The sequence below is a fragment of the Malurus melanocephalus genome, unplaced genomic scaffold (assembly GCF_030028575.1).
Source record: "Malurus melanocephalus ecotype Western Australia unplaced genomic scaffold, MMel_1.1 scaffold_114, whole genome shotgun sequence".
Lineage (NCBI taxonomy): Eukaryota > Metazoa > Chordata > Aves > Passeriformes > Maluridae > Malurus > Malurus melanocephalus.
This window is the reverse complement of record NW_026623346.1, coordinates 483,216-507,802: the sequence shown is the minus strand read 5'-3', so window position 1 is coordinate 507,802 and position 24,587 is coordinate 483,216. Positions and strand designations below refer to the sequence as shown.

Here is a 24,587-nt window from a genome sequence, read left to right as displayed (position 1 = left end):
ACAGCAGTCACAGAGAAACAGATTACAAACCAGCAACTTTCACAAATCAGGAAGTAAACAATAATAAAGGGTAATACAAGTACATGTTCACATCATTTACTAATTTTATTGTTTGTTCACTATGCTTTTCTCTCTAGTAACATATTGCATAATACAATATTTGTGTTTCATAAACATTCTAATTCTAGTAAATAGGACATTTTTAATGTAGTAGTAAAAATACTCAAGTAAACATAGAACTGCAGTTTGTTGTAGGTCAGTGCTAGTGAATACTCTATCAGTGAAATTTATTATGTGGTATCTATTGCCCTGGGAAAAATATTTGAATATTTAAACAAAAACCTCTGCAACCCAGTTCATGGTTAGTGTTGTGGTGATAGCTATAAGAAAATAGGATACATGGGTTTCCTATAATTTGCAATTGATAAAATATTTTTTCCAAATGTAAATAAAATTCCATCAAGGTTGAAGTAGACAGATTTTTCAGGTTACAAAAAAACCCTTCAGATTATTTTTATTATGCTTTCATAAAACCTTACATAACCAAAGAATCATTTAGAGTGGAAAGGACGTCTGAGACCTTGAAGTCCAATCTTTRACTAATCACCATGTTGTCAACTAGACCATGGCACTGAATGTCACATCCAATCATTTCTTCAACACCTCCAGGGACGGTGACTCCACCAATTCCTTGGACAGCCTGTTGCAATGTTCAACAACCTTTTCAGTGAGGAAATTTTTCCTGTCCAACCTGAACCTCCCCTGTCACAGTTTAAGACTGTGTCCTCTCCTCTTGTCACTGGTTGCCCAGCAGAAGAAGCCAACTCCCACCCCGCTGCAACCTCCTTCCAGGCAGTCGTAGAGAGYGATTAGGTCACTCATAATTTAACATCACTACAGGAAACATTATGGAATGGTATAAATGATATTGTGAGTACTTGACAAATAGGAATGCAGTTAATGATGTAAACTGAAACACAGTTCTTGGCTGATACAGTGTTTGAGTTTGTTACATTGAGCATCAGTCATTGCTCGCTCATTGTTACTAATTGAGCATAAGTGCAAAGATACCATAATGTCAGCTTCTGGTTTTCTCTAATCCGCTCTGATAAAAACCCATTGCTGTGTCCAATTTGCTTCCTTTCAAGGTCCTCTCCTCAAAGGCTTTTTATAAATTCAAACACAAAAACTCCAAAGCAACAGAAGAACCCTTCTAAATGTGCTCCTTTTGCTGTTGCGGGTCAATTGTTACTCCTTTGTTGTAAGAAAGATCCTACAGATGCACATAGCTGATTGTTTCTACATCATTACTTTGTACACCAGCAAGCTGGGCTCATTTTAGCTATAAATAAGCACATAAAATGCAATCATCAGAAGTTAATAACTCACATTACACAGATTTAGAATTGTAAAATTTCCATACCATGCCCTCATTTTGATGTAAGTGGTCAGTTCAGACATGTTGTTAACAATTTTCTAGAAGATCCTATTTATTAAAAATATCACCTGACAAAAATACACATCTTGGAAGTATTTAAACACATTTCCACATCCAACTCTTCCTCTTCCTTTTACAGTAACATCATGTATTAGGGTGATAAGCAATAGTTTTGAGTACAAAAATAGCTGAGTTAAATGATCCAGTCACTTACCCATTACTCGATCTTGTGACACTGCTTTACTTTCATTTGTTGGCCTTTGACAACTAAATACATTAGGATTGTTTACAAGCATTTAGGATTGTTTACAAACATTGAGGGTTGTGTCATTGTGCTGTACAGAGGAGATAAGAGTATCAGAGTTACAAAAATATTTCACCTCACTTGGTGCACAGCTTCTCATGTAGTAAATTCTGAGTTGTTTTAATGTGTGCTGCTTTCAATAAACTGTGATTGGCAGAATTGGAAGGGACCCACAAGGATCAAAATCCAGCTCCTGGCCCTGCACAGGACACCCCAAGAGTCACACCACATGCCTGAGAGCATTGTCCAAGTGATTCTTGAACTCTGCCAGGCTTGGTGCTGTGACCACTGCCCTGGGGAGCTGTTCCAGTGCCCAGCCACCCTCTGAAGGAAGAACCTTTTCCAGATATCCAACTTAAACCTACCCTGACACGGCTTCATGAATGAATGAATGGCCAGCAAGAACTCCAGCTAAGATGCTAAGAGCAGGCTGATAAGCTACTGCAATTGYACAAATTGATCACAAATGCTAAGCACTCCTATTGCATTATATGACGAACAAAAGTGACTTTTGGTTACAAAAGTGGACTTAAATAAGAAATTATTGAGCCAAGTTTTTCGAAACTAGAACACTTTCACTGTGTGTGAGGGCTTCCTGAACAATATGGAAGGCTCAGGTTATGTGTGATGAGCAATTTGGTCTTAATAASTAATAAAAATAAAATTAACCTAAGAAACGCAGGTGCTTGCTTAGGTTTTAGAGGACAGACATAAACCACATAAATTTATCATTTTAAAACCAGATAATTTCTGTCTCCTACCACAATTTATTCCTGTCTGCTGTTTTACTCAGAAGAATTCCTTCTCTGATTAGAATGACAAAATACTTCCACATTAATGAACTAATTAGATTAATTGTCTAATTTTGCTGKTTTTTTAATCTCATGTGGAATCTCCAGCAGATATAATTACTAAGTCACAATTACAGGATTCTGTTACATTTCTCCTTTTTGGAACATGTTTTGTTCTGGAGATTTGCTTACACAGACTGACTTGTTAGACCTTTGTTGCTTTGAACGCTAAAATAAAATTAATCTCCAAACAATAGAACAGACAAGAAGGCTTTAGAGTCCAGATTTTTTATTGAAAGATACTGTAGATATTTCCACTATTATTCAGATATCTGCCCGCTGATACTTCAAGTTGAAGGTTCCAGTTTTATTGAACTATGAACAAAACAATTATTGACTATGTTAATGCTATTTTCATCAAGGTCCATGCTTTTCCAGTACTTACCATAAGAACGCATTGAAGTCTGATGAATTTCTAAATACATTAAGGCCTGTAAGATTTAAATGCATAAAACTGAATGGAATAATACATCTAAGCAAAACAGTTGATATACTCAARCATGGCCTGAAACAGGCCAGACCCTGAAGAGGTATAATTCAGCAAATTTCTTTACTGGGTTATTTTATGCCTGCTGACAATATAGCAATTGCCTGCTGGCAATTTTAGCAATTTAACAGAATTTAAATGAATGTTAATTAACAAGGACCTGTCTTAATGATTTAAGGTCAATAAAACGGGTATCTGAAAGACCTGGAAATGAGGGAARTTCAGAAAGATTCAGCTCTTTTATTTCTCCCCTCTCCTTCCCAATAAATTACTTAATTCAGACTGATTTTGATCTTTTTCAGAATATATTTATGCATCTGATGGTCATGCATTTAGTTGGACTTCTCTGAAAAATCAAACCAGCTCCCTAGTTAGATTTAATCTTTAGCTGTATTAATAAGCAGAGTCCATAAAATGCTTTCATTTCAATTCAAGACAGAAATTTCAATTAGCAAGTTAAGGACTGAATTGACATTGAAATATTAGTATGTATCCTTAAGTTTAATGCTATTTCACTAAGGGTGTAGATTTTATAATAAAACATGATTCAGCATAAAATAAACATTTTCTAGAAATGCTACATATGAAGGAAGTCACTTACCTTCTGTTGTATTATTAACCTTAATTTTGCTTGTAATAGAGAATGGCAAATTATACCAGAATAATCAGGTGAAAAAGTGAATTCTGGTAACATTTGATGAATTCCTGCATTTTTATTGTTAAAAAAAAACCCAAATGATACAATTATTCTCTGAATAAGCTCATGTAAAAAAAAATCAGTACCACATATAATTACACAGTTCTCAAATATCTTAAAGCCAGAACTTTGTCARCTATTTGTTGAATGTGACAGCCCATTATCTTTATTATTGCTAGGACATAAACATTCAAATTCATGATGCCTTGGRAAAAAAATTGCAAAAGACCTCCTAATTTATTTAAATATGTAATTTCTGAACAACTTCTCAATGTATTTTTAAACTTATATATCACACAAAATAATGTTTTGAAAAGTTCTGCAATTCCATTAAAACTTTCCACAAAGCCAATATGAAGTGTTATGCTATGAATTTTATTTGAAGGAATGTGCAGATTATGTGTGGTCTAACTGCTCAAATCACATCAGCATCAATTGATTTTGTTTACAAAACATCAAAAAMCATTGTTGACACTTTCACCTTCAAAGTGAGAGCCTAGGTATGATCAAAACACATTCCATCTGTAGAGGTCCTCGTCATTACCTGGAGATGCATGTTTCGGTCCATTTGCAAAGAGCCCAAGTTTGTTCAGACGAGGAGGATGACCTCTCAGATTTAAAAATAAAATAGTGGAAGTATCTGGATGCAGTACCAAAAGCCAACATGATGCTGTTTCTTTTCATAAATATGAAAACATGGGCATGGGAATAGATTTGTGTCCTTGTAGCTTCTAAAGAGAGTCAGTGTTGTATTAATGTGATACAATACTTATGCTACTCACTGATAGTTTGTCAAAGATCATCTCATGGATATTTTCCTCCACAGACATGGGAAATCTCACTTAACAATGGTCTTCCATAGCAGCTCCATCTTTCCAGTGTTATCTCCCAGGCTTTTTAAACTGAGTACTACATCGATTAAACACCTTATCATGCAAGAAACAACTTACTTTTCACTACTCTTTTCCAGCTTTCTTTCCCATGGGCCTGTTTCTTGACAAATWCAACTAGAAGATGTAATTTGTAGTAACCTGGTCTTTGCCACATGATGAAGATCAAAACGTTGTGACTTACTTTGAAACTGACTGCTTTGCTTAATGTGGAATGMAACTGAATGGCTCTTTGCCACCCTTAGACATGAGAAATAGATTAACAACACCTAATTGCAAAAATACTGACATAATGCTTAGTGAATACACTTGTACAAGAAGCCTCTTTCATCTGTGTATTTGTAATTCCTGCAGTGACTGCATTTTGCCCTCTCCTTCAGGAGCTTTTTCCCTTTATGTTTGGTTGCCTACAAACCACTACAGCTTTCTCAATCTTTAGCACTGCAGACATACACAAACACCTTAGCAGCTGATAGAGGTTGCATTTAAAAGGGAGCACGTAGCACATGGAAAAACAGGAGATGATCCAAGCAGCTCCAGTTGCTGGCTACAGCACTTTTTTCTACAGAGTAACCACAGTGATTGMCACAACATGAACTGAGAAAGATAAGGCACAATGCTGATGTTTCTCCCAACAGTCAATTTTGGTCAAAACTTTTGATTTCCSTAAATGAACCTTCCCTTACCCACACTTACATGGGTTTTCTGGAGGCATAATATTTCTTTAATTTGTTATTTGGTTGGGKKTTTTTTTGCTAATTGATTATGTTGTAATCATGTCATGTCTTTATTTATTCAAGCATCTGATGCACAACTGATAAAAAAGTTGAGATACACACAGACAATTACTGCCTGTGTAGTTCTGTCTTTAAATTAACTGACAAATTAACCTCTCAAACAGTCATATTAAAAAAAAAAACCTAAATCAAAACATGACATTTGTCCATCAAATTCCCAATGKATATGAATGAAAGAAAGGCAGCAAAAGTGGTAACTTATTAACTCAGAGTTTGTACACAAGCTAAGTCCTCCTTCCGCCTTTTTCCCTATGCTCTACCCATCACCAGAAGTCATGTAGCAGAATATTATTCCCAGAAAAAGGCATCAATTTACTGATTCTTCAATTGTACACAGGACTTTCTACATAAATGATCAGAGACTATGATGAGAAAGCCAAAAATTTGAGGCTCTAGAAAGCACTGACGTAACTCAGAATTTCCTGGARTGCTACTCTGAGAAAGTTTCCAGTTAGGGACCAAATTGATAATTCCTTTCCCTATGTAACAGTCAGGACACATTTGTATACAATAAAAATTAGATCTAATTATTATTAATATGGTGCATAACAGTATGAAATGCTTGAAGAGAAACTTTAGAGGGGACTTCCCAGAATTTAACTAACTATCCCATGCTGATACAAAAGAAAACACAAAAAGGTTTTATGAAGAGCTTGGCAAATACGTCTGAAGTTATTAAGCAGATTTAAAAGTTGTCCACATGGTGAGAAACTGATTAGAATGGCTGCACTACATTAGGAAGCCTTCTCAGAGATGGGCGAGGACAAGAGTGAGCAGATGCAGATGAGGGTTTTAAGCTGTGCCAAGGGATGTTTGGGTTGGATATCAGGAAGGGCTTTTGCCCAGAGAGGGGCATTAGACATTGGAATGGGCTGTCCAGGGCGCTGGTGTATTCCCTGGTGTGGAAGGTGCTCAAGGAAAGCATGAGAGTGGCACTCAGTGCACTGCTGGAGGTGCCATGGTGGGGATGGGTCTCAGGGRGGACTCGATGATCTCTTGCAAGCCAAATGATTCTGTGATTCTGTGACATGACAGCCTCTGGGGCCAGTGCCGTGACTGAGAACTGTCCCCAKCTCTTTGCCGTGCCCAGAGCATGAGCAGAAATCAGTGTGGAGAGATGGCCAGAGCTTGTGCTGAGGAGGCTGCTCGTTCCACAGCAGCACCATGGCTGGCCACGGCTCCTCATTGATTCTGGAAGTCTACATGTTCCTGATGCTGGCCTGTCCCATCAGCCCTTCCAGCCATCTGAGAGGGATGTGGGCGCCTCGGGCAAACTTCCCTAGGACCTGGAGCAGCAGGACATGGGCCCTGAGACGATGCCCTTGTGGGTCATGGTGGCKGTTTCCTTGGCCTGCTTAGTCCTGGATCTGCTGCTGACAGCACTTGTCCTCTGCTGGTGCTTTGGCAGAAGGTTCTGGAGGCACTGGGGAGAAGTGAGGGACGGGGGAAAAAGCTGGACAGATCCCAAGGGTCCTGGGCTCCTCGGGCAGCCCTTTGCCTTCTAAGTATCAGACTTTGAGAGTAGTCCAGTTGAATAAAGTTCACATTTTATACACATTGCTGTTATTTTGTTGCTATTCCATCCCACAGGGGACAGAGYGATTGATAGGTTTGCACGGGAGCTCCAGCCCAGCCAGAATGGAGAGCCTGAGCATACCAGCAGGATTTGAGAGAGTATTGAGGGCAGCTGGAAATATGATGATGGGCAATATTCTCCTGTCTCCATCTTCCAAGGAAGCTTTGCTTGRATCCCTGTCTGCACTGTGCTGGGGGGCCTGCAGAGATGTAGGGAGGTGTGTGGATGTCCCCAGAAGGTGCTTGCAGGACCCTGGGGCACCAGGGAAGGGGCAGGTGCATCCCTGGCTGCTGCTGTAGGGCTCATCCCTTGGGGCCAGGCAAGGGCTGCATTCAGGCAAACAAATGAATCTGGGAGCTTCCGTGGCTCTGCCAGGGATCAGTGGAGTGAGGCCCTATCCTTTTTCATATCTTTGCATTTTCTTTGTATTTATTTCTTTGTATTTATCATGTTGACTCTCAGAATGACATTAGAAATCATTTTCCTTCAAAAACACCCCCAACTTATTTTGGTGGCAGGAATTAACAAGGTATACTCCCTGATTAAATTACTTCCCTTTTGACTTATTTTGCATTTTGCTCCTTTACACCACCATCAAGCACCTCTGTTAAAAAAAGATCCTTCACTGGAAGCAAGAGCATCTTGCTGTTTTCTGAGCAATGCTGACTTTGATGGCCTTTACTCATTCCTACAAATCCAACAGGACAAAAAACCACAAAAGAAGTAAACAATTTCAGAAGCCGCTCCCTCAACCCTTACTGATCAATTTCATTATTGGGAGTGTTCTGAAGTGATGCCAAACCTGCACAGAAAACATATGAAAGAAGAAATGGAGATAATCAGCTCTTGACACCACCTGCTAAACTACATTTTACATCTAGTTCTAAGGTCTCTAGGAGCAAGTTCAAGTGTGTAAATGGGGACATCCACACAGAAGAAGTACCAGCTGGTAGTTTTGGCATTTCCTCAGAGTTTCCTTTTTATTTTTTTTCATCTTTCACCAAATTAAGAAAAAAATAAACAAAAAAGAAACAGAAAAGGCGTGGTTGGTTTTTAAGAGAGCATATTATTCTGTGTGTATAATAACCTATTGGGAAAAAAGTGTGCTTTTAGCAAAATGTCACTGTGCTGTTGCAGTTGTTCTACCACTGTGATGAATAATAAGCAAATCTGTAAGACTCCTGTAGTTCAGCCTGTGAGAGGGTCATTGCCTACTTATCACTGTAGGGATCACTGGGACTAATGCAAGTGGAAAATGTGGAGATAGCTGGATAAATACATACTTGTCATTTCCTTAGACCAAAAAGAAAAAAAAAACAAACCAAAAAACCAACCCAAACCCTCAAAAACAAAGAWGTAAAAATAGATAGTCTCTGATTTAGGAGAATTTAAATTAACTGCTTTATGACTGGTTTTGGTTCATATTCTTATGYTAAACATTATCTTTTCTATCTGAAATAATCATCATTGTTTTGCTTTTCAGAAGTGAATTACAAAGTCATATATATCCATATTCCCAAAATCTGATTTTAAGTGTTTGCAAATTTAATCACTTAGGAAGTAAAAGTAACACCACRTGTCTCAGGATCAATAGAAACTAACCAACAAAACTTGACAAAGTATATTAAATTGTCAATAAAGTCAATAAATATTTTCCTCTGTAGAGATAGATATCACCACCATAAAAATCTTGCTAGTATAGATTTAGTGAAGAAAAATCAAGTTTTTATTGCCAAATCAGTTATGAGTTGTTCTACTCTACTGCTATTATGTTGTGGGTATAAACACCATATTCTTCATASTCTCATCCACAAAGAATTCCACTCCAAAACTTAAATCTGGTTTTGAGTTGGACCAAACAAATGAAAATTCTCTATTAAAACACAGCAATGGCAGCAGGGTGGGGCTTTGCAATGGAAAGCTAAGAACTAACAGTGGATTCCTGATCAGCTTTCCCAGACTGAGTGTACATGGTTATGATGGTGGCCTTGCCCTTGCKGGCAGCCAGGCTTCTACCCAGACATTGGCTCATCCCCTCCTTTCAGGAAGACAGGGGAGAAAATAAGAAAAGCAGGAACAATAAAGTTGCCYCAGCATAAAGACAGAAAGGCACTGATGAAACAGATTTAGCTGGAAAAATCTTATTTATCATCAATTAAAATGAATATTTAGTTATATCATTAGTCATTATTATTAGATAGTCAGAGGTAGTCAACCTGACTCAAATCATAAGYTACCCATCGTCTTTTGGTAGTGAAATTGGAAGATGACAAAAAAAATTACATTCCCCTGAAATTAATTTTTTCACTCCAATTTTAATGAAACAATAGGTTTTTCCATATTTGTTTAAGAAATAGCTAATGATGAGTTACTTCTTTAGTCTAAAAATTATTCTGTTACAAAGAGCAATTTACCTAACRCTCTTCTAATTTACAATAGACACTAAAGCTTTCCTTATACTGAAATTCTTCATTAATAGATTGGAAAGTCCTCAAGAYGAGGGAGTCCTGTAATGTACTATGAACAGTGTTGTTAGGCAACAGAGACATTACTAAAGACCAGCTGTATTCCTATTATGTTCTGGAACGCATGTTTCTTCAGCACWCATATCTCAAAATAAAAGCTAATTAATGACAAATTATTTGAAAACAGATAGTAAGGTRGTAAAGTATAATGTTAATACAAAGCTACTGAGGGTAGTAAAGATAGAACTGGCTGAGGGAATCTGTGTACAGCTTCACATTCCTGAGTTCATAGGCAGGTGAAATTTACTGTAGATAACTGTCATGTAAACACAGAAAAAACTCCTAATCTTTCTTATAAGATTATCTGTGGATGTAGATGTTAACAGTCAGAACACAGGGCCTGTGATCTACAGCTGTGAAAGATGTTCAATGTTCAGCAGAACAGCTTTCAACAATGCTTAGTTTATCTGCTTTCTCATTTCCCTAGCAAAGCAAAGCAAGTAAGAGACAGGAGCTATAAGGAAAGAAGCCATTATTTTAACTGTGTTTGTGTCTTGAATAGTGGGTGTAATTCCTGCTCTCCTGTGCTCCAAAAGTATATAGTGGTGCTCAAAAAAAGGAAAAAATAGCAGCATGGARAGAATCTGAAAAAAATAGGCTGAAACTCTCAGCTTAATAAAGAAATACAAGACTGAGGAAAGATACAAAATCAGGACTTGAAGAGGGCAAGTGACTRGAGAGCAAGCAACTGTTCATTGTTTCTAACTAAATGAGAAGAATATCAACTTTTTTAAGAGAGGAAACTTTAAAAAAATGACCACATTTCACACAGTACATAGTCAAGTTGCATTGAGTAAGGACCTTTTCTTGTACTACTCTGAGATGCTAAAAACATATGTGGACTTGAAAAAAAAAAAGACTGAGCAAGTTTGTGGATCAAAAACCTACTAAGAACTGTCAAGTATAAGACACCACTTCTGATTCAGAAACTGCTGAAGCCACAGACAGTTGCATTCATGGTATTTAGGGATCATATGGTATCCTATCTCTGCAGTCTTCCTTGGGCACTTTCTTGTCTCCACTGCTACAAATATACCCAAACGTGTTTTAATGAAAACGACACCAACTAATTATTTCTGAAATGCATTTATTTATAGGTGAATCCAAGGGATTAAAAATAAAATGAAGGATATGCATAATAGCAAGGGATATCTCAGCCTTGAAAGCATTTACAGGTACATTTGATTGTGTTCCAGTCACTACCACATGAATACAAGTAAATGTAAGAATATAATCCTAAAGGAGCTTCATACTTTCCCTCTTCAAAAGCTTTTTAGGACCAATATGATGGCACAGAATCTTTGTTAAATGTACCAAGTCAGGACAGATTTGGGGTTTTTTTTGTGGGTTTTTTTTTTTTTTTTGGGGGGGAAAGAGTGTAGGAGTTTTTCTAACAGAGAAAGTGTACCATGGTATTAAAATTCAACCAGATTGATCTACCTTTAAAAAAATGCAAATCATTACTTATTTCCATCCTATGTACAGGAGTTACTCTATTTGCCGCTGCATACTGCATTTTCTGTCAGGAATCATGCTCTATGATTTCTGTGTATGGCCAGCTTTCAGGCCGTGTTCTGCAGCAGCACTTCCTGCCACTCCACAGCTTCCCCAAACCAGCTGCTCCTCGGGGGCTGCTCAGAGAGAGGGAATCACAAGCAATGGCACCAAATAATGTCAAGAGTTCTTTTTTTCTCAAAAAAAAAAGTCTAAAGTGCAACCAGTGGCTTACCCAGACTGATTTCTGAACCAGTGTAAGTAAAGCAGTACAATAGTATGTGGAAACATGGCTCAAAGGACCTTTGTTCTAAGTAACAAGGTAAACATACACAATTACAATAAATTTCAGAAGTGCATAGCAGTTTCTTTTCCAGGAAAAAAACAGAATGAATGAGCAAAGGCATTACTCAAAATCCCATTAGCTGCCTATTTTCCCTTACAGCAGTCTAAACACTGCCAGCGGTCCGTTCCAAAATTATTATTTTGATCCATTCCAAAGGGATTAGCTGTGCAAATAAACCTGGTCGTGCAATGCGGTCTAGTCTGTAACTTAGTTAACGAGGGCTGGAAAAAAAAAAGAGTAGATAATTACTCTAATCCATACTTACTTCTCGAGTGCTAAAAAAAAATAAAAAAAAAAAAGAAAGTGATGCTCTTCAGAGGGAAAACACTTCGATACTCTGCGTGTGCTTTACAGCCCGTACGAACGACTTCTCCGCGGCATCTCGAAGCTAAATGACAAGATAAAGCAGAAAGTTGCGCCAGCTCAGYGTTCCTGCCCCTCCATCGCTTCCCCACGCGTCCCTTCCTGCGGCCGCGGCGCCTGGCGGAGGCCGGCCCGATCCCCGCACGCTGCTCCGGGGGKCGGCTGGGCACACACAGACATTCAGATTTATATTTTAAAAAAGATCGCGGGAAGTGCGGTTCCCGGGGCCCGGGGGAGGGAGGGAAGGCGGGCGGGAAGGCGGGAGGCAGGGAGGGGAGGAAGAGGGGCGGGCGGCGGGGGCTGTTCCCCGCCTCACTCCCACCCCCGCCGGGCTCCGCCGCTGCCGCCGCTGGGCGCTGGGAGGCGGCAGCGAGTGCCGGCCGCCGGAGCCGTTTGAGGAACGCGAGCGGGCGAGCCAGACTTTTACCTTTTCTCTCTTTTTGCCGTCCTCACCCACCATGCCGCGGACGCCGCTGCCCGCGGGGGACGAGCGGCGGCTCAGCTCCGCGCCCTTCTCCTGAAGGGATGCGGGAGGCGCGGCCGGGACACAGCTAGCGCGACCCGCGCCTCTCCGCCTTCCTCTCCCTGCCGCGTCCCCGACCACCATGAGGGAAGAGCGAGAAGCTGCGGCGGCGGCCGCCTCCCCCCCCGGGGCCGGCAGAACCCCGCAGCACTGCCCGCAGCCGGACGGCGGCGGGGCGGCCGCCCCCGCGGCTCTGCCCGGCAGCGCGGAGAGCCTGCGGAACGGATACGTGAAGAGCTGCGCGACCCCGCTGCGGCAGGACCCCCCGAAGAGCTTCCTTTCCTTGCTGCTGTTTCCTACCGCCTCCTCCTCCCGGGCTCGGCTCGCCTTGGGCGTCCTGGCCGCCGCTGCCCTCTCGCTCCTGGCCTTTCCCGGCCGGGGCAGCGCCCGGGGCCAGCAGGACGGGAGCAGCTGGCGGAGCCCGCGGCCGCTGCACGCCTTGCTGTGCCTGTCCCGTTGTCTCAGCCCCCTCTTCAGCATCGCCTGCGCCTTCTTCTTCCTCACCTGCTACCTGGCCGGCRGCCGGCGCGGGGAGCACGGCGGCGGCACGACCCGCTGGTGGCTGCTGGCGCTGCCCCTGTGCTGCTACTCGGGGGATTTCGTGGCTCTGCAGTGGCTGCTGCCCGCGGATGGGCACGAACAAGAGCCGCAGATGTTCCTAGGAAGGCTCCTGACGGTGCTGGTGTCGGTGGCGGCCCTGACCCTGCTGCGGAGCTCCCTGAAGTTGCGCCGGAGCCTCCTGGTCTTGGTGTTCTGCAGCCTGGTGTGGCTGGTGTCGCTCAGCAGCCTCCAGGCGCTGCCCCCGGCGCTCGGGCCGCTGCTGGCCGGCACGGTCGGGGTGGCAGGCTGCCTCCTGGCACTCTGTGGCGGGGAGCACGGCATCTTCTCGGCGCAGAGCCGAGGAGAGCACCAACAGCATCACCGCCACCCACGGCTCCCCAGCGTGGAGGAAAAAGTGCCTGTGATCAGACCCAGGAGGAGATCTAGCTGCGTGTCCTTAGGGGAAACTTCGGCCAGCTACTACGGCAGCTGCAAAATGTTTAGGAGACCCTCGTTGCCTTGCATTTCCAGAGAGCAGGTAGGTTTCTCCGAAACTTGAAGGAGAAACTTTCGGAGGAATGAGCGCCACTCCATAGCTTTTCCTGACTGCTGTGTGTGTCTGTGCTGGATGTCTGCTCACTCACAAACTCCTGCCAGAGGAATGGAGGAGAATGTTAGTCCCTTAGCGGGTTTCACAGCTCGGTTCTGCAGAATCGATATAACCCTTTATTTCTGCGTGGGTGCTAAATCATAATAATATGTTTGCTGTAAGATAGAAGGCTCACTCGCTTTTTATGCCATCTCAATTATTAAGCAGCAGCTCTTATTGATTAGCGCAAAACCTCAAACCAGACTGCTTCAGCTATCAGTTACCTTGTTATTTTGTTTCTTTTCCAAAGCCCCCCACCTCCTCCGCTCCTGGCAGCCTTTCCGAGAGAAAGAAACCGCAGCTTTCTAAGCTGCTCGGCACTTCTTCTTGCTCCCGCTTTCTATCGACAAAATGATTGCCAAGTGCTAAAGAAATACCAGGTTTTGAGGGATGTTATTTATCAAATGTTAGCGTTGTTTGAGTGGCAGCTGTCCTTCTGCCCTGCGAATTACTGTCSTTCGTTCCTCCCTCTCTCTCACCCCCTGCTCCTCGCTCCACCTAAATTAACGTTAGTTTTGGGTTGATGGGTTTTAAGAAACTTCTTTTTACTGAAGAGAGAGCTGTTCTGTAGGGGCTGGAGGGATGCCCGAAACGCTCACTTTTCTTGAATGGAACTCTGTTGGTTTCTACCTCCCGGAAAACTTTTCAATGAGTCTTGTTTTTTGTAGCGTAAGCCCCCGTGCGTGTGGGGGAGTTTGTTTTTGTTTGGGCACTTGCACGTCAACTGCAGGAACATCGAGTTGTGTTGGAACTGGCCCGAGGCTGCTGCAAGTGGATTATCAGCCCGTGGTAGGAGGGAGAATGAGGGGAGTGTATTTAATAAACGTGCAAGTGAGCAGTTTCTGCGAGGTGATTGTTGCTGCAGAATCCCTCATCCGTTACTGTCGTGTCTGAAATTCATAAGTGCCAAATGAAATTTTCTAATTTTTCTTCGACATTTATTCTAAAATGCAAGTCTTGTGATTGACTGTGAGTTAGGTCTCAGGAACCATGAGGTGGATCTGAAACGGTGGAGTAGTTTCCGAGCATTTTTCCCCCTGAGTTTGCACAACAGAATTAATGCAGTAATTGTTTACACTGATTAATGCAGTAATTGTTTCTGTATAAAAGGTCAAAATGCAAGTATGCTGTGACAGTCTTCAGAAATAACTCACTCAGTGAGYTGCAGATTATCTAATGCATACAATGAAAGAAACATTAAAATATTGTACTAGCAGTTAAGATATGTAGGGACTATCATATAATAATTTACTTTCTCTGTTCCCTTGTGGATAGTAAATGCTCTCTTTTTCTGTCACATTTGTCTGCAGCACAGAAATCTCTGAAAATGTGATTTCATTAACCTTTCTAGATGATAGAAGATATTTGTTCATATGCAAGTTACTAAAAGCTTCCTTTTGACATTCGGCTCACTTCTTAAAGGCATGTGCATATTTCAAGTTAGGGCATTCATTATTCTTCAAGTAACATCATAAATGTCAGCCATAACTAAATACGTAGAATTTATTGGCAATGCTTAAATCATACGTGTTCATAATAAAATATAACTTTCTGGTAGATTTCCAGAATTTGATATCTTTAGATCACTAGATGTGAACAACAAAGAGATATGAAGTTTTTCATTTTCCTAATGGTCTATCATTCTTTACAATAGATATTTGTGCTTTGTTAAGCACAGTTTAAATGAGATTCACAGATACATATTCTCTGCTGTATTTTATATGCAATTTTATAAGGATGACACAGGTTGAATCCTCTGATCTCCTATCTGACTTGGAGAGAGATCAGACATTGCAGAGCTGATAAACACCAATTGTTTGGGCAGGGGTAGGGAGAAGTAAGCCCRTAATGTGTGACTTTATTTGAATGAACAGTACAAGGTTTTTATATTGCTTCCTTGAAACAGAAGAAATGCTTGTACTTAATGCTTTTCGGARAGCATCTATTGTGTGACTTTCCTTTAAGGGCTGATCACACATTTTTAAAATCTTTATAAAGCAGTAGAGTGGTTCTTTCCCAATATTAATATTTCAAGGTGTTTAATGAACATTGTTAGGAAGATCAGTACAAGGAATGTGCAGCTAGCCCACCATGACAGGAGTACTTTAATGAATGAGAGATAAGTTGTTATTGGGATTCCATTTTTTTTTGTGAGATTGTCACAAACCTCTTGAATGCGAAGTTTATGTCAAATATAGAATAGCAGATCAGAAGGGGAGCCCAAGGATCATCTGGTCCTACCTTTCTTGGCAAAACCACTATCTAGACAAGTTGGCCCTGCACCCTGTCCAGTTAAATCTTAAATTTGTCCAATGTTGGGGAATCCACCACTTCTCTGGGAAGATTATTCCAGTGGCTGATTGTTCTCATTGTAAAAAAACCTTTTGGTATAGATTTTAGTTATTATTTGATGAAAATAGAGAATATGGGTATTGACCTTAAATTTTCAGTTACATGTTGATTTGAAGTTGTGTATGCTCTCTGTCTACTTAAATATACAAGGAAATTATTATATTTATTTGATTGGGGTTTATTTTTCAGCCAACAATTTCCAAGGGGTCTATGTGCATGGAGGGGATAGGTACAGGATGGAATACTAACACACAAGGCAATGTGCAACCAGTAGCACATGCACACAGAAATTGGTTGGAACTATTATTGTTTCAGGGGTACAAGTGGAAAGAGGCCCTGTAAGCATGATCCTGTAAAAGCTTGCAAACTTGARCAATCCTCATGACAAATATTTAGATATTGCTTTCTGTACTTCAGCAGGTGCAGCAACTATAAGGCTGGAAGGCTGATAAAATTTGATTATTCTTACTTTTTATATGAGTATCCATATGTATTTTAGCTATCAAAGGTATAAATTCATGCTGTGTGGGGCTGTTCTGCAGTACATATGTCTAGCAACAGAGTTTGGGATGGTAGGTAAGGAATTTGAACAGATATTTCTATTTTTATGTAAGTTCTTACAGGCCAATATCAAAATATATAAATACACAGAGGGAAATGATATGACTAAAATCACAGTTAAAAATTTTACAAAGGCTATGACTTTTCTGAACTCTACTATATTAACACTTCTACTCACAGAAATTTATATGATTTTACCAGTAAACAGGCTGTTTGTATTCTTACTTCAACATCCATTTCAGACCTAGAGAGGAATTGCTGTAAGACTGCTGGAGTATTGATTGATATTTCAAATTTTGTGTAGGTCGTATTTTGACTGCATGTATTAATTGGATGCTAATCTGTTAGCTCTGCCTATTGCTGCCTATATCAAAGGGTTTGTTTTTATTGACTGTCGCACATTTAGCACTTAATTTAATAATTTTTTTTTGTCTGAAAGCCAAACCAGGGTATCAGAAGGTGCTTGTCAGTATTGCAGACCTTGCAAACACTATGTCCTAAAAAATATGATAGTAACACTTCTTTTTCTTTCTTTAACTTGATAGTGGACATATATATGAAAGCAAACAACTCAGTATAAGAAGTCATATATAGGAACTTCTCAGAATCCAGAAAGAATATTCCTATTTTGCCTTGAGTAAAGAATAGGCCTTCCTAATTAAATACCCAATACCTATCCTACACAGTCTGCAAACAGAGCTGACACTTTTCCTGGTTATCTGACAAGGTTCAAACACATAGGAAAGCTGGGATATTTCATGGACAAAGACTGCTTTCATGTTGTACTCTGTTAATTACAGGAAGAATTGTCTTGTGGTTAGGGTTAGATTGGCTACCACCAATCTCCCCAGTTTCTGTCCCAAGCTATCTACTACCTTTGAAGTATTACCTAAGAAGACCAGGACTTGATTTCAAGAGTCTAAAATATTTGAGTATCTTGAAATTGATGCAGTTCCTTATTTGCTCAGGAAATTTACATCTGTATGTGTTACCTATTTGTGAAACAAATTATTCTTTGTCCTTAAATATTCAGGGTATAAACCTCCTAGTGCAGAAGCTGTTAATGTGTGTTTAAGAGTGTCTTAAAATTSTTACAATCAGATATCATTTGCAGCTCAGAAACATGAGAACTTTTACCTGTTGAGTGCAGCCAGTAACAAAATAGAATTTTCTTTGCTGTGTATTTGACAAGCCAGCTCTTTGCTATTTGAATTTTCCCCCTGGTGATTACAATGACTGTTACCACAGCTGTATCTGCATGGCAAGATGGTTTTCTGTCCTATCTCTTGGGTTTGTCTTATGGGAAAAAATTAAGGTAGAAGTGTGTATTGTGAATGGAATCAATTCCAATGGGATGTGGCTGAGTGTGAGGAATGTACAAAGAGGAGGATTACACAGTGAAAGCAACAGACTTGGAAAACTGTTTCTGCAACTATATTTTGGATGAGTAGGATTCTACTGTTTCTGTCTTATYCTCTCTGATAGACATAGACAAAACATGTTGAGCTAGATCAAAKGTGAAATGAAGAGGGTCTGGGTAGAAGCTGCATCTTTCTTTTGTTCTCTTTCTCTCTCTCTCTCTCTCCCCCTCCCTCTCCCYCACTCTCCCTCCTCGTGGTATTATACCACAAAGAAATGATGATTGAAGCACGGTTTGCCCGTGGAGAGGTCAGAGTTCAAGACTCTCCTCTAGMAAAGTTACTCCCAGGACCATCCCTTGGCTCAGCGAGAATGACAAAGGGTATTAGGGAGACTGAATGCAGTTAAGAACTCTGTTAGCTAAAATTACCTTAAGCTGGCTTTTAGATATCCAAGACTTGGTGGCAGTTTACATTCTGTGTAAGTAAAAGCAGGCAACTGTGTCTCTGAGTCGTCAGTGTAGCAAAGGAGGTTGACTGTTGCTTCAGGTGTGTTTTCCTGGACAGAAAGTACAAGCAGAGAAAGGAAGGAGATCAAAGACCACGGCTGTGGAAATGCTGGGGAAATTTTTGGAAGGTGAGGGTGGCATGTTACAGAGCACCAGCAGGAAAGAAATGAAAGAAGCTGTCAGAGATGGTTCCAACAACTGCCTGATTGCCTGCGTTGAAGAAAAATAGCAGAACAAATTTCATAAAATACTAGTATTCAGCTTGGACCAGGAAGAGRTTTTAAATTTATGAAAGAAACTAGTACAGATGGGAAAGGAGAGGTGCCCAGGAGAGTCTCTAGAATGACAAAGAGGAGACAGCCTCCTTGCTGGGGTCTGTGAACAGTGTATTCTGGGAGGTTAAATACGAAAGGGAAGAGAATTGAAAGAAGTTGGGTATATGGTCCTGAGAAAAAGATTTATCTGCTGTCACAATGTATATCTGTGCACGTGCACGCGTATGCCTGCTAATACTATTCTAATATTGACCAGTGGAACTGATTGTAGTATATTGGCCTTAGAAGATCAAATCCCAGCAAATTTTATGAAAAAACACATGAGTGGGAAGTGAAGAAAGCCAATGGAATATGCCCCAGCAAAGGGGAAGTCTGCAGTGTGAGCTGAGCTCTCAGAATCCCCATGACAGTGTCTCCTGTCACGAGTGAATACCAGACTGATGCAGGTGGGGTGGGGAGTCTGGTACAGCCTGGGCCCTAGGTAACATTTGATTGAAAAGTCATATTAAAAAAAACCCCTTTTTTATTCTTGTTTTCTTCTTCTGATACTTGAAAATAAAACTTCACACTRCCTTACCACCCTCGAAACAAATCACTGAACAAAGCCGAATGCAATTATCTGATATAAATGGCTGCTGAAGATGGGAAAGAGTAAATTTTGTACCTTTGTGCAAAGATTGTGGATTAAAGACAGGGAAACTAGGAGATGTAGTCTGTTCTATCATTGATGTAAAAAATTCTGGAGGAAAACAGGTGAGAAACTTGTGTCTGCCAAATGAGAAGGGAGGACAGACCACAGGAGGCAACAAATGTAGAATATTTTGCTGGAATCCCRTTCATTTTTTCCAGGATAAAACTATGTAGAGAGCAAGCTGAAAGAATAGTTGAAGATGAGGATAAAAGAGAGTGAAAGAAGATGTTGAATTTCAACATGTCCTTTCCAGTGGCTGAAAAAAATGCTTAACAAGATCCAAGGAGACAATAGGACAAATTTAATAGGTTAAAAAAGGGGACTTTCCTGAAACTCAATAGCAGAAATGAAAATTTAGTTAAAGCTAGGGCTTGGATTGGTCAGGACAGACTGTGCAGTGTCTGACTGTTACTGAAACATAAAAAAGGATCAATAACTTTAAGGAKCCAGTGTCAGTAAAATGTTCTAGAGCCTTCAAAACAGACAGGAGCCATGGATGTTAATAAATGGGAGCTCACAGGGTAACAAGTAAACTGGCAGATGATGATATTTGGAGAAGGGAAGTGTGAAAGAAATAGGTCAGACAACTCTGTGCTTAAGGAAGAGCAGTTAAGTGAATGGCCTTATTGATGAGTGTGGCAAAACAAACTGTTCTAGGAACTAGAAGGGCCATAACAAGGCATGACTGCTGAAACAAAATGTCAGCTTCCAGAGCAGTTTTATAGTTGAAAATGGGTCATACAGCTGTGGGGAAGGACATCATTCATATAAATACAGGCAACTGGTGACCAGGAGTAAGCTTTGATGTGCTGGGCTWTCCTCACTTTTTCACACAGAGCTTTTGTATGYCACACTTTCCTTTGAAACAATTGCAAATTTATTGGGAGTGGGACAGACATAGCATGGATATCCAAGTAATTTTTTTATATCCCTCTATTTTTTTAATAGTTCAATTTTATGAAAAAGAGTGCTGTTATGCAGAACATTCATGACCACCAGTATTCACTTTGTACAGGAGGTGTGTGTAGAAAAACTGGCATATTTTCAGTTCAGTGACYGATCAAATGATAATGTTGACAAGTTTTGTTACCCAGTATAGAGTTGTCAGCCTTAATGCCCCCTTTATGCAAAGCCAAATACCTTCACTAACTTAAAGACATATTTGCAGCAAATGTTCCTCTTTTGTTCATTTGATAAATAAAAGTTTGTTTTATGGAATTTGAAAATGATATTTTTTCTGTAAGTAATTTACTGTCTTTAAGTTATTTAAGATACCATAGAAAATGTACCATAGGAGGCTCTATCTGAATGCTTTGCATTTGGTTTTTGAGAGATCTTCCTTCTTTCATGAGGAACATTCCAGGCTTTTTGGCTTGAATTAACAATACAGGTATGTTGGTTTAGCTACATCCGTGCTGCTGATGGAAACTGGAAAATATGAGTGGGGTTTTATTTGGGGTGAGTTTGTTCACAGTGCTGCTCCCCTGCCCCAGAGGAGCTGTACCTCTGATGGGGGGGATACAGCAAGGCTCTGTCACACCTGCCTGTTAATATCCATTACCAGGACGGTTTTGTCAGCAAAGCTCATAACACAGAATGAACTTTTCTGAAAGTGTGTGAAAGGTAAAGTTACTAGAGGGAAACTGGATCAGTTTTATTGAAATAACAGCTTAATTCTGACTCCCTGCATGGGAGTGTATTAGGGTGTCTCTTTAACCTTCATTACTGGTCATTCTTCATTTCTTTTTGATCAATTAACCCCCTTAAACAAGATAGAAACTAAATCAAAGGGYGAAAAAGGCATTCTTACACTAGGCTTAATGTCTGCATGTAATTTTTTTTCTACTGTGACCTAAAACTAAAGTCCTGTGTTTTCATTTAGGGTCTTCTTATTTCACTTRGAATCAGTTGATATTACATGTTCAATCACAACATATCTTAAGGGGGTTTTAATTTACTTATTTTTTACTCCTAAGTATTGTGTGATACCTGTTTGCCACTTCAGGAATATAAATTTGTTCTTTCTGTTTAGTAGATTGTCTTAAAAGAATTCTAAGTTTCTGAGTACTCTAAGTTAGAAATATAGGATAAGCAGTACAGGGTTTTTAGAAGACAGGTATCAGTGAGTTTTTCAAGTACCTTCTGGCCGTCCACAATAATTTCCATCCTTTCACAGAAGTTGCTGATGCACCTCCTGTTTTTCACCATTTGATTGGTTACTGCTCAACAGTAACCCTCAGATAACTCATTATCTCCTGTGTGAGGGTTGTGTGGTGGCCAAGGAGCCTCACACCGTGTGTGCTTTACAGGCAGTGATGACCTCTTAGCTGGGCTTGTACCCCTGAAAGTGAACTTTTTGTGAGCTTTCCCCAAGGCAGGGATAGATCTCTGTATTCACAGGATGCTGGGAGTTAATAAAACCCAGCATCATGTGTGGTTTAATGATGCTAACTTCAAAAAAGTAAAAAAAAACCAATGTGTTTTGAGAGAACTCTTAAGTGATTATTGTGTTGATTAGTGTTCACAGTAGCCTTCATTTCATTTGATTTGCCACCTGGACAGTGTAATGTGTCAATACATTCACAGGTTTTTGCTACCTGCTCTTGCAATTCCATGGTTCCCTACACATTCTCCCTCCTTTAGAATTAGCCTCATTACACAGTATGAAATTAAATCTCAGTTAATTTAAACTGCATTTCTGTAGATACAAGCAGTAATGTTCAGATGTGTGAGTAGTGGGGGGGGGCGAAATTTGTGTTGAAACCTGAAGGTGTGATTAGCAGGCTGAAAAAGTTAAGATCCTGCTGTGCCTGTGAAACACCATCTGCTCTGGCAGCGACTGCCCTGAAGGGATTGGCTCCCATTGAAGGAGTAAAGGCACGCTAGCACAGTTTTCCTCTTGGCCACTCGGATCTGCAAGAAGCAGACTTTATTTTGCTCAGGGAAAGATGAATATTGCTCCTGGTTTTACTGTTTCCACAGAGATTGTCTGCACAAAAGGGCGCTGGGGCGCAGATGTAAATAAATCATTAATGATGATGTGATTATTCCTAACATTTTAGCATAGGATAGAGCAATATATTTCATATTTTAACTAAACAACACAAGCTTGTCTTGTCCACCCTGGGTGTGTACTCCTTCTGTCCTTGTTCAGCTAACTACATTTTTGGGGCAGCAGAGTATCTTTTTGGGGATCACTGGAACATGCTTACAAAGCAGATTTCAAATGAATCTTGCAAGGAGAGAATTTACAAAGATTATTCAGACAGATGTTTAGGCATCTTCTAGTTGTTCTTTTTTCTGCTTAAATAGTAAAAAAAAAAAAAAAAAAAGCTGTGAAATGTTCCTTAGGATCTTTGCAATGATTAAAGAACTGAAGTATGTTAAAATGAGTTATTGCCTTATAATGTTAAGGCAAAACATTGAAAGTTGAAAGTATTTTGATTGTAAATATCTGTTAGCTTATTTTTAGGCAGTTGTGGAAAGCATTAATTAGAATTTGTATCAGCATTTCTTGCTACTTTTTATTTAACAAAGCAGAATATTTCCATGCCCTGACACTATTGAAAGTCTAATTTTTCCTTTTATTTGGAGTCTGTATTTGAACAACTTGGATTGAGAAAGAGGAGTTTGGAACAGTTTTTGTGTTAATGGCCAGTCTGTTTTTTTGCCACTGGTTTTAATTAATTTATTTTTCATAACTGGCAGCCTGCTCATTAGATGCCAAAGAATTTCAAAGAAGTTTGAAAATAATAAGTTTGCAAGTGATTTTCTGCGATGTCAAGATGAAAATAAGAAAGTGGGAGTAGATGAGCAGAGGCAGATGTGGTGCTGGCTATTGCTTTAAGTGTCATCTGTGTTTTCAAATCCTCTGAGACAATGACTGTCATATCAGAGACATCTGYGGAATGGTCTGATGAAAAAATCAGTACTTTATTCTGTGTGTGATGGCTAAGAATTTTTTATCAAGAGGAAAAATCAAAACTACATGAAAGACCCAAAGCTTCAAATTATTTTCTTAAAACTGTGTAAAACTCAGTGCTAACATGTAAAATTTGCATAACTCATTATTAGGCATAACATTTCAGGACAAATTAATTTAGAAACTGATATTACACCTGTAGACGTGAAATTGATATCTTATTTAGGAAAGCGTCTTACAACTTCAGAAAATATGTAAATTGCATTTTGTGTAATAAAGAAATGCTATTTCAGTATCTGCAAAAGCCAGAACAGCTTTAATAATGGACCTCTAAAGGTGTATTTAGTCCCATGTAATTTGTCATTTTATGAGAGTAGTTGCTGTTAAAGTCTCATTGCTAAAGGTTTGTAACTCTTCGGTGCTTGCCTTAACACTTGTTCTKGTAGGAAGCTTCCTAGAGTAGGCAGAGCACTTAAGCTTTCAAGTGGAAAAGAACATGTGTTTTGCAGTGTTTAAGGATTGAGATTATAGTCCTTACTTGTTTAAAAATTCACAGAGCTTAATGTAATTTATAACTTCAGCAAGTGTTAACAGTCTCAAATACATCCCTAGAGCTATGTTTCTTTCACCTGTCTGGTGATGGATAGGATTGGTGTGCCTTTAGAAGAAACACCTTTATATTTAATTATTTGGGCCTTGAAAATACAAGAAAAACAATTTGCCAGGAGATTAATGTTCAGCAGTAAATTGCTTATTTTGTCTTTTTCGAAATGTCATTTTTCTTTCCTTTTCTTTGTCTTTATATTTTTTCAATTTCACAATAATTTAACACCTCTTCCTACCAGTGTGTTCTTTCTTTGTTACAACATCAGTACCATAATTTTGTCCAAACTTACAAGTGTCTCTTTCAGCAGAGACATGAAAATGTTCTAAATCAAAATACTTTACCTTTTTAGAAACACAGCAATCACATAATTGTCTAAAAAAATTTTAGAATATTTGGTAACATAAAATCTGTAACACAGAAAAATTCAATATTTATTTGCGCTTACAGTATTAAAATGTTTCTAGAATCTGTTACTCGTAACTATTCATTATTGAAAAATTATACACAGTTAAACTGCATTCAAGATGGTGCATGCTTTTATTTTTTGCAGTCATACAGATCTTCTCTTTTACCTCAATACTGCATTACAGTGTAAAGCTCCTTAGTTCTGCAGGTTAGGTGCAAGGTACACACTAATCTGCTTCATTCTCTGTATGCACAACTATGAATTTATGTGTGAGATCTGAGCTCTTAAGATGTGGGCTTTGGTAGCTGGGAGCCTATTCTTTACTGCCCGAAGAGAATGTGCATGTCTTCAGTAGTTTCAAAGCTCAAAACAGTCCTGTTTGTTTATTTCCTGGATGGAGGAGACACAGGTTTACTAGATTGGTTT

At 39.7% G+C, this 24,587-nt stretch overlaps 1 protein-coding gene across 1 annotated transcript in view; it reads left to right on the top strand.

Moving 5' to 3' along the window:
• The first annotated feature begins 12,114 nt into the window (after positions 1-12,114).
• Positions 12,115-24,587, top strand: part of PDE3B (phosphodiesterase 3B) — an 81,049-nt gene continuing 68,576 nt past the window's right edge. The window contains exon 1 of the mRNA XM_057369685.1: positions 12,115-13,369. Within this exon, the coding sequence (XP_057225668.1) occupies positions 12,374-13,369 (996 nt within the window). The 5' untranslated portion in view covers positions 12,115-12,373. The remainder of the gene's footprint in view (positions 13,370-24,587) is intronic.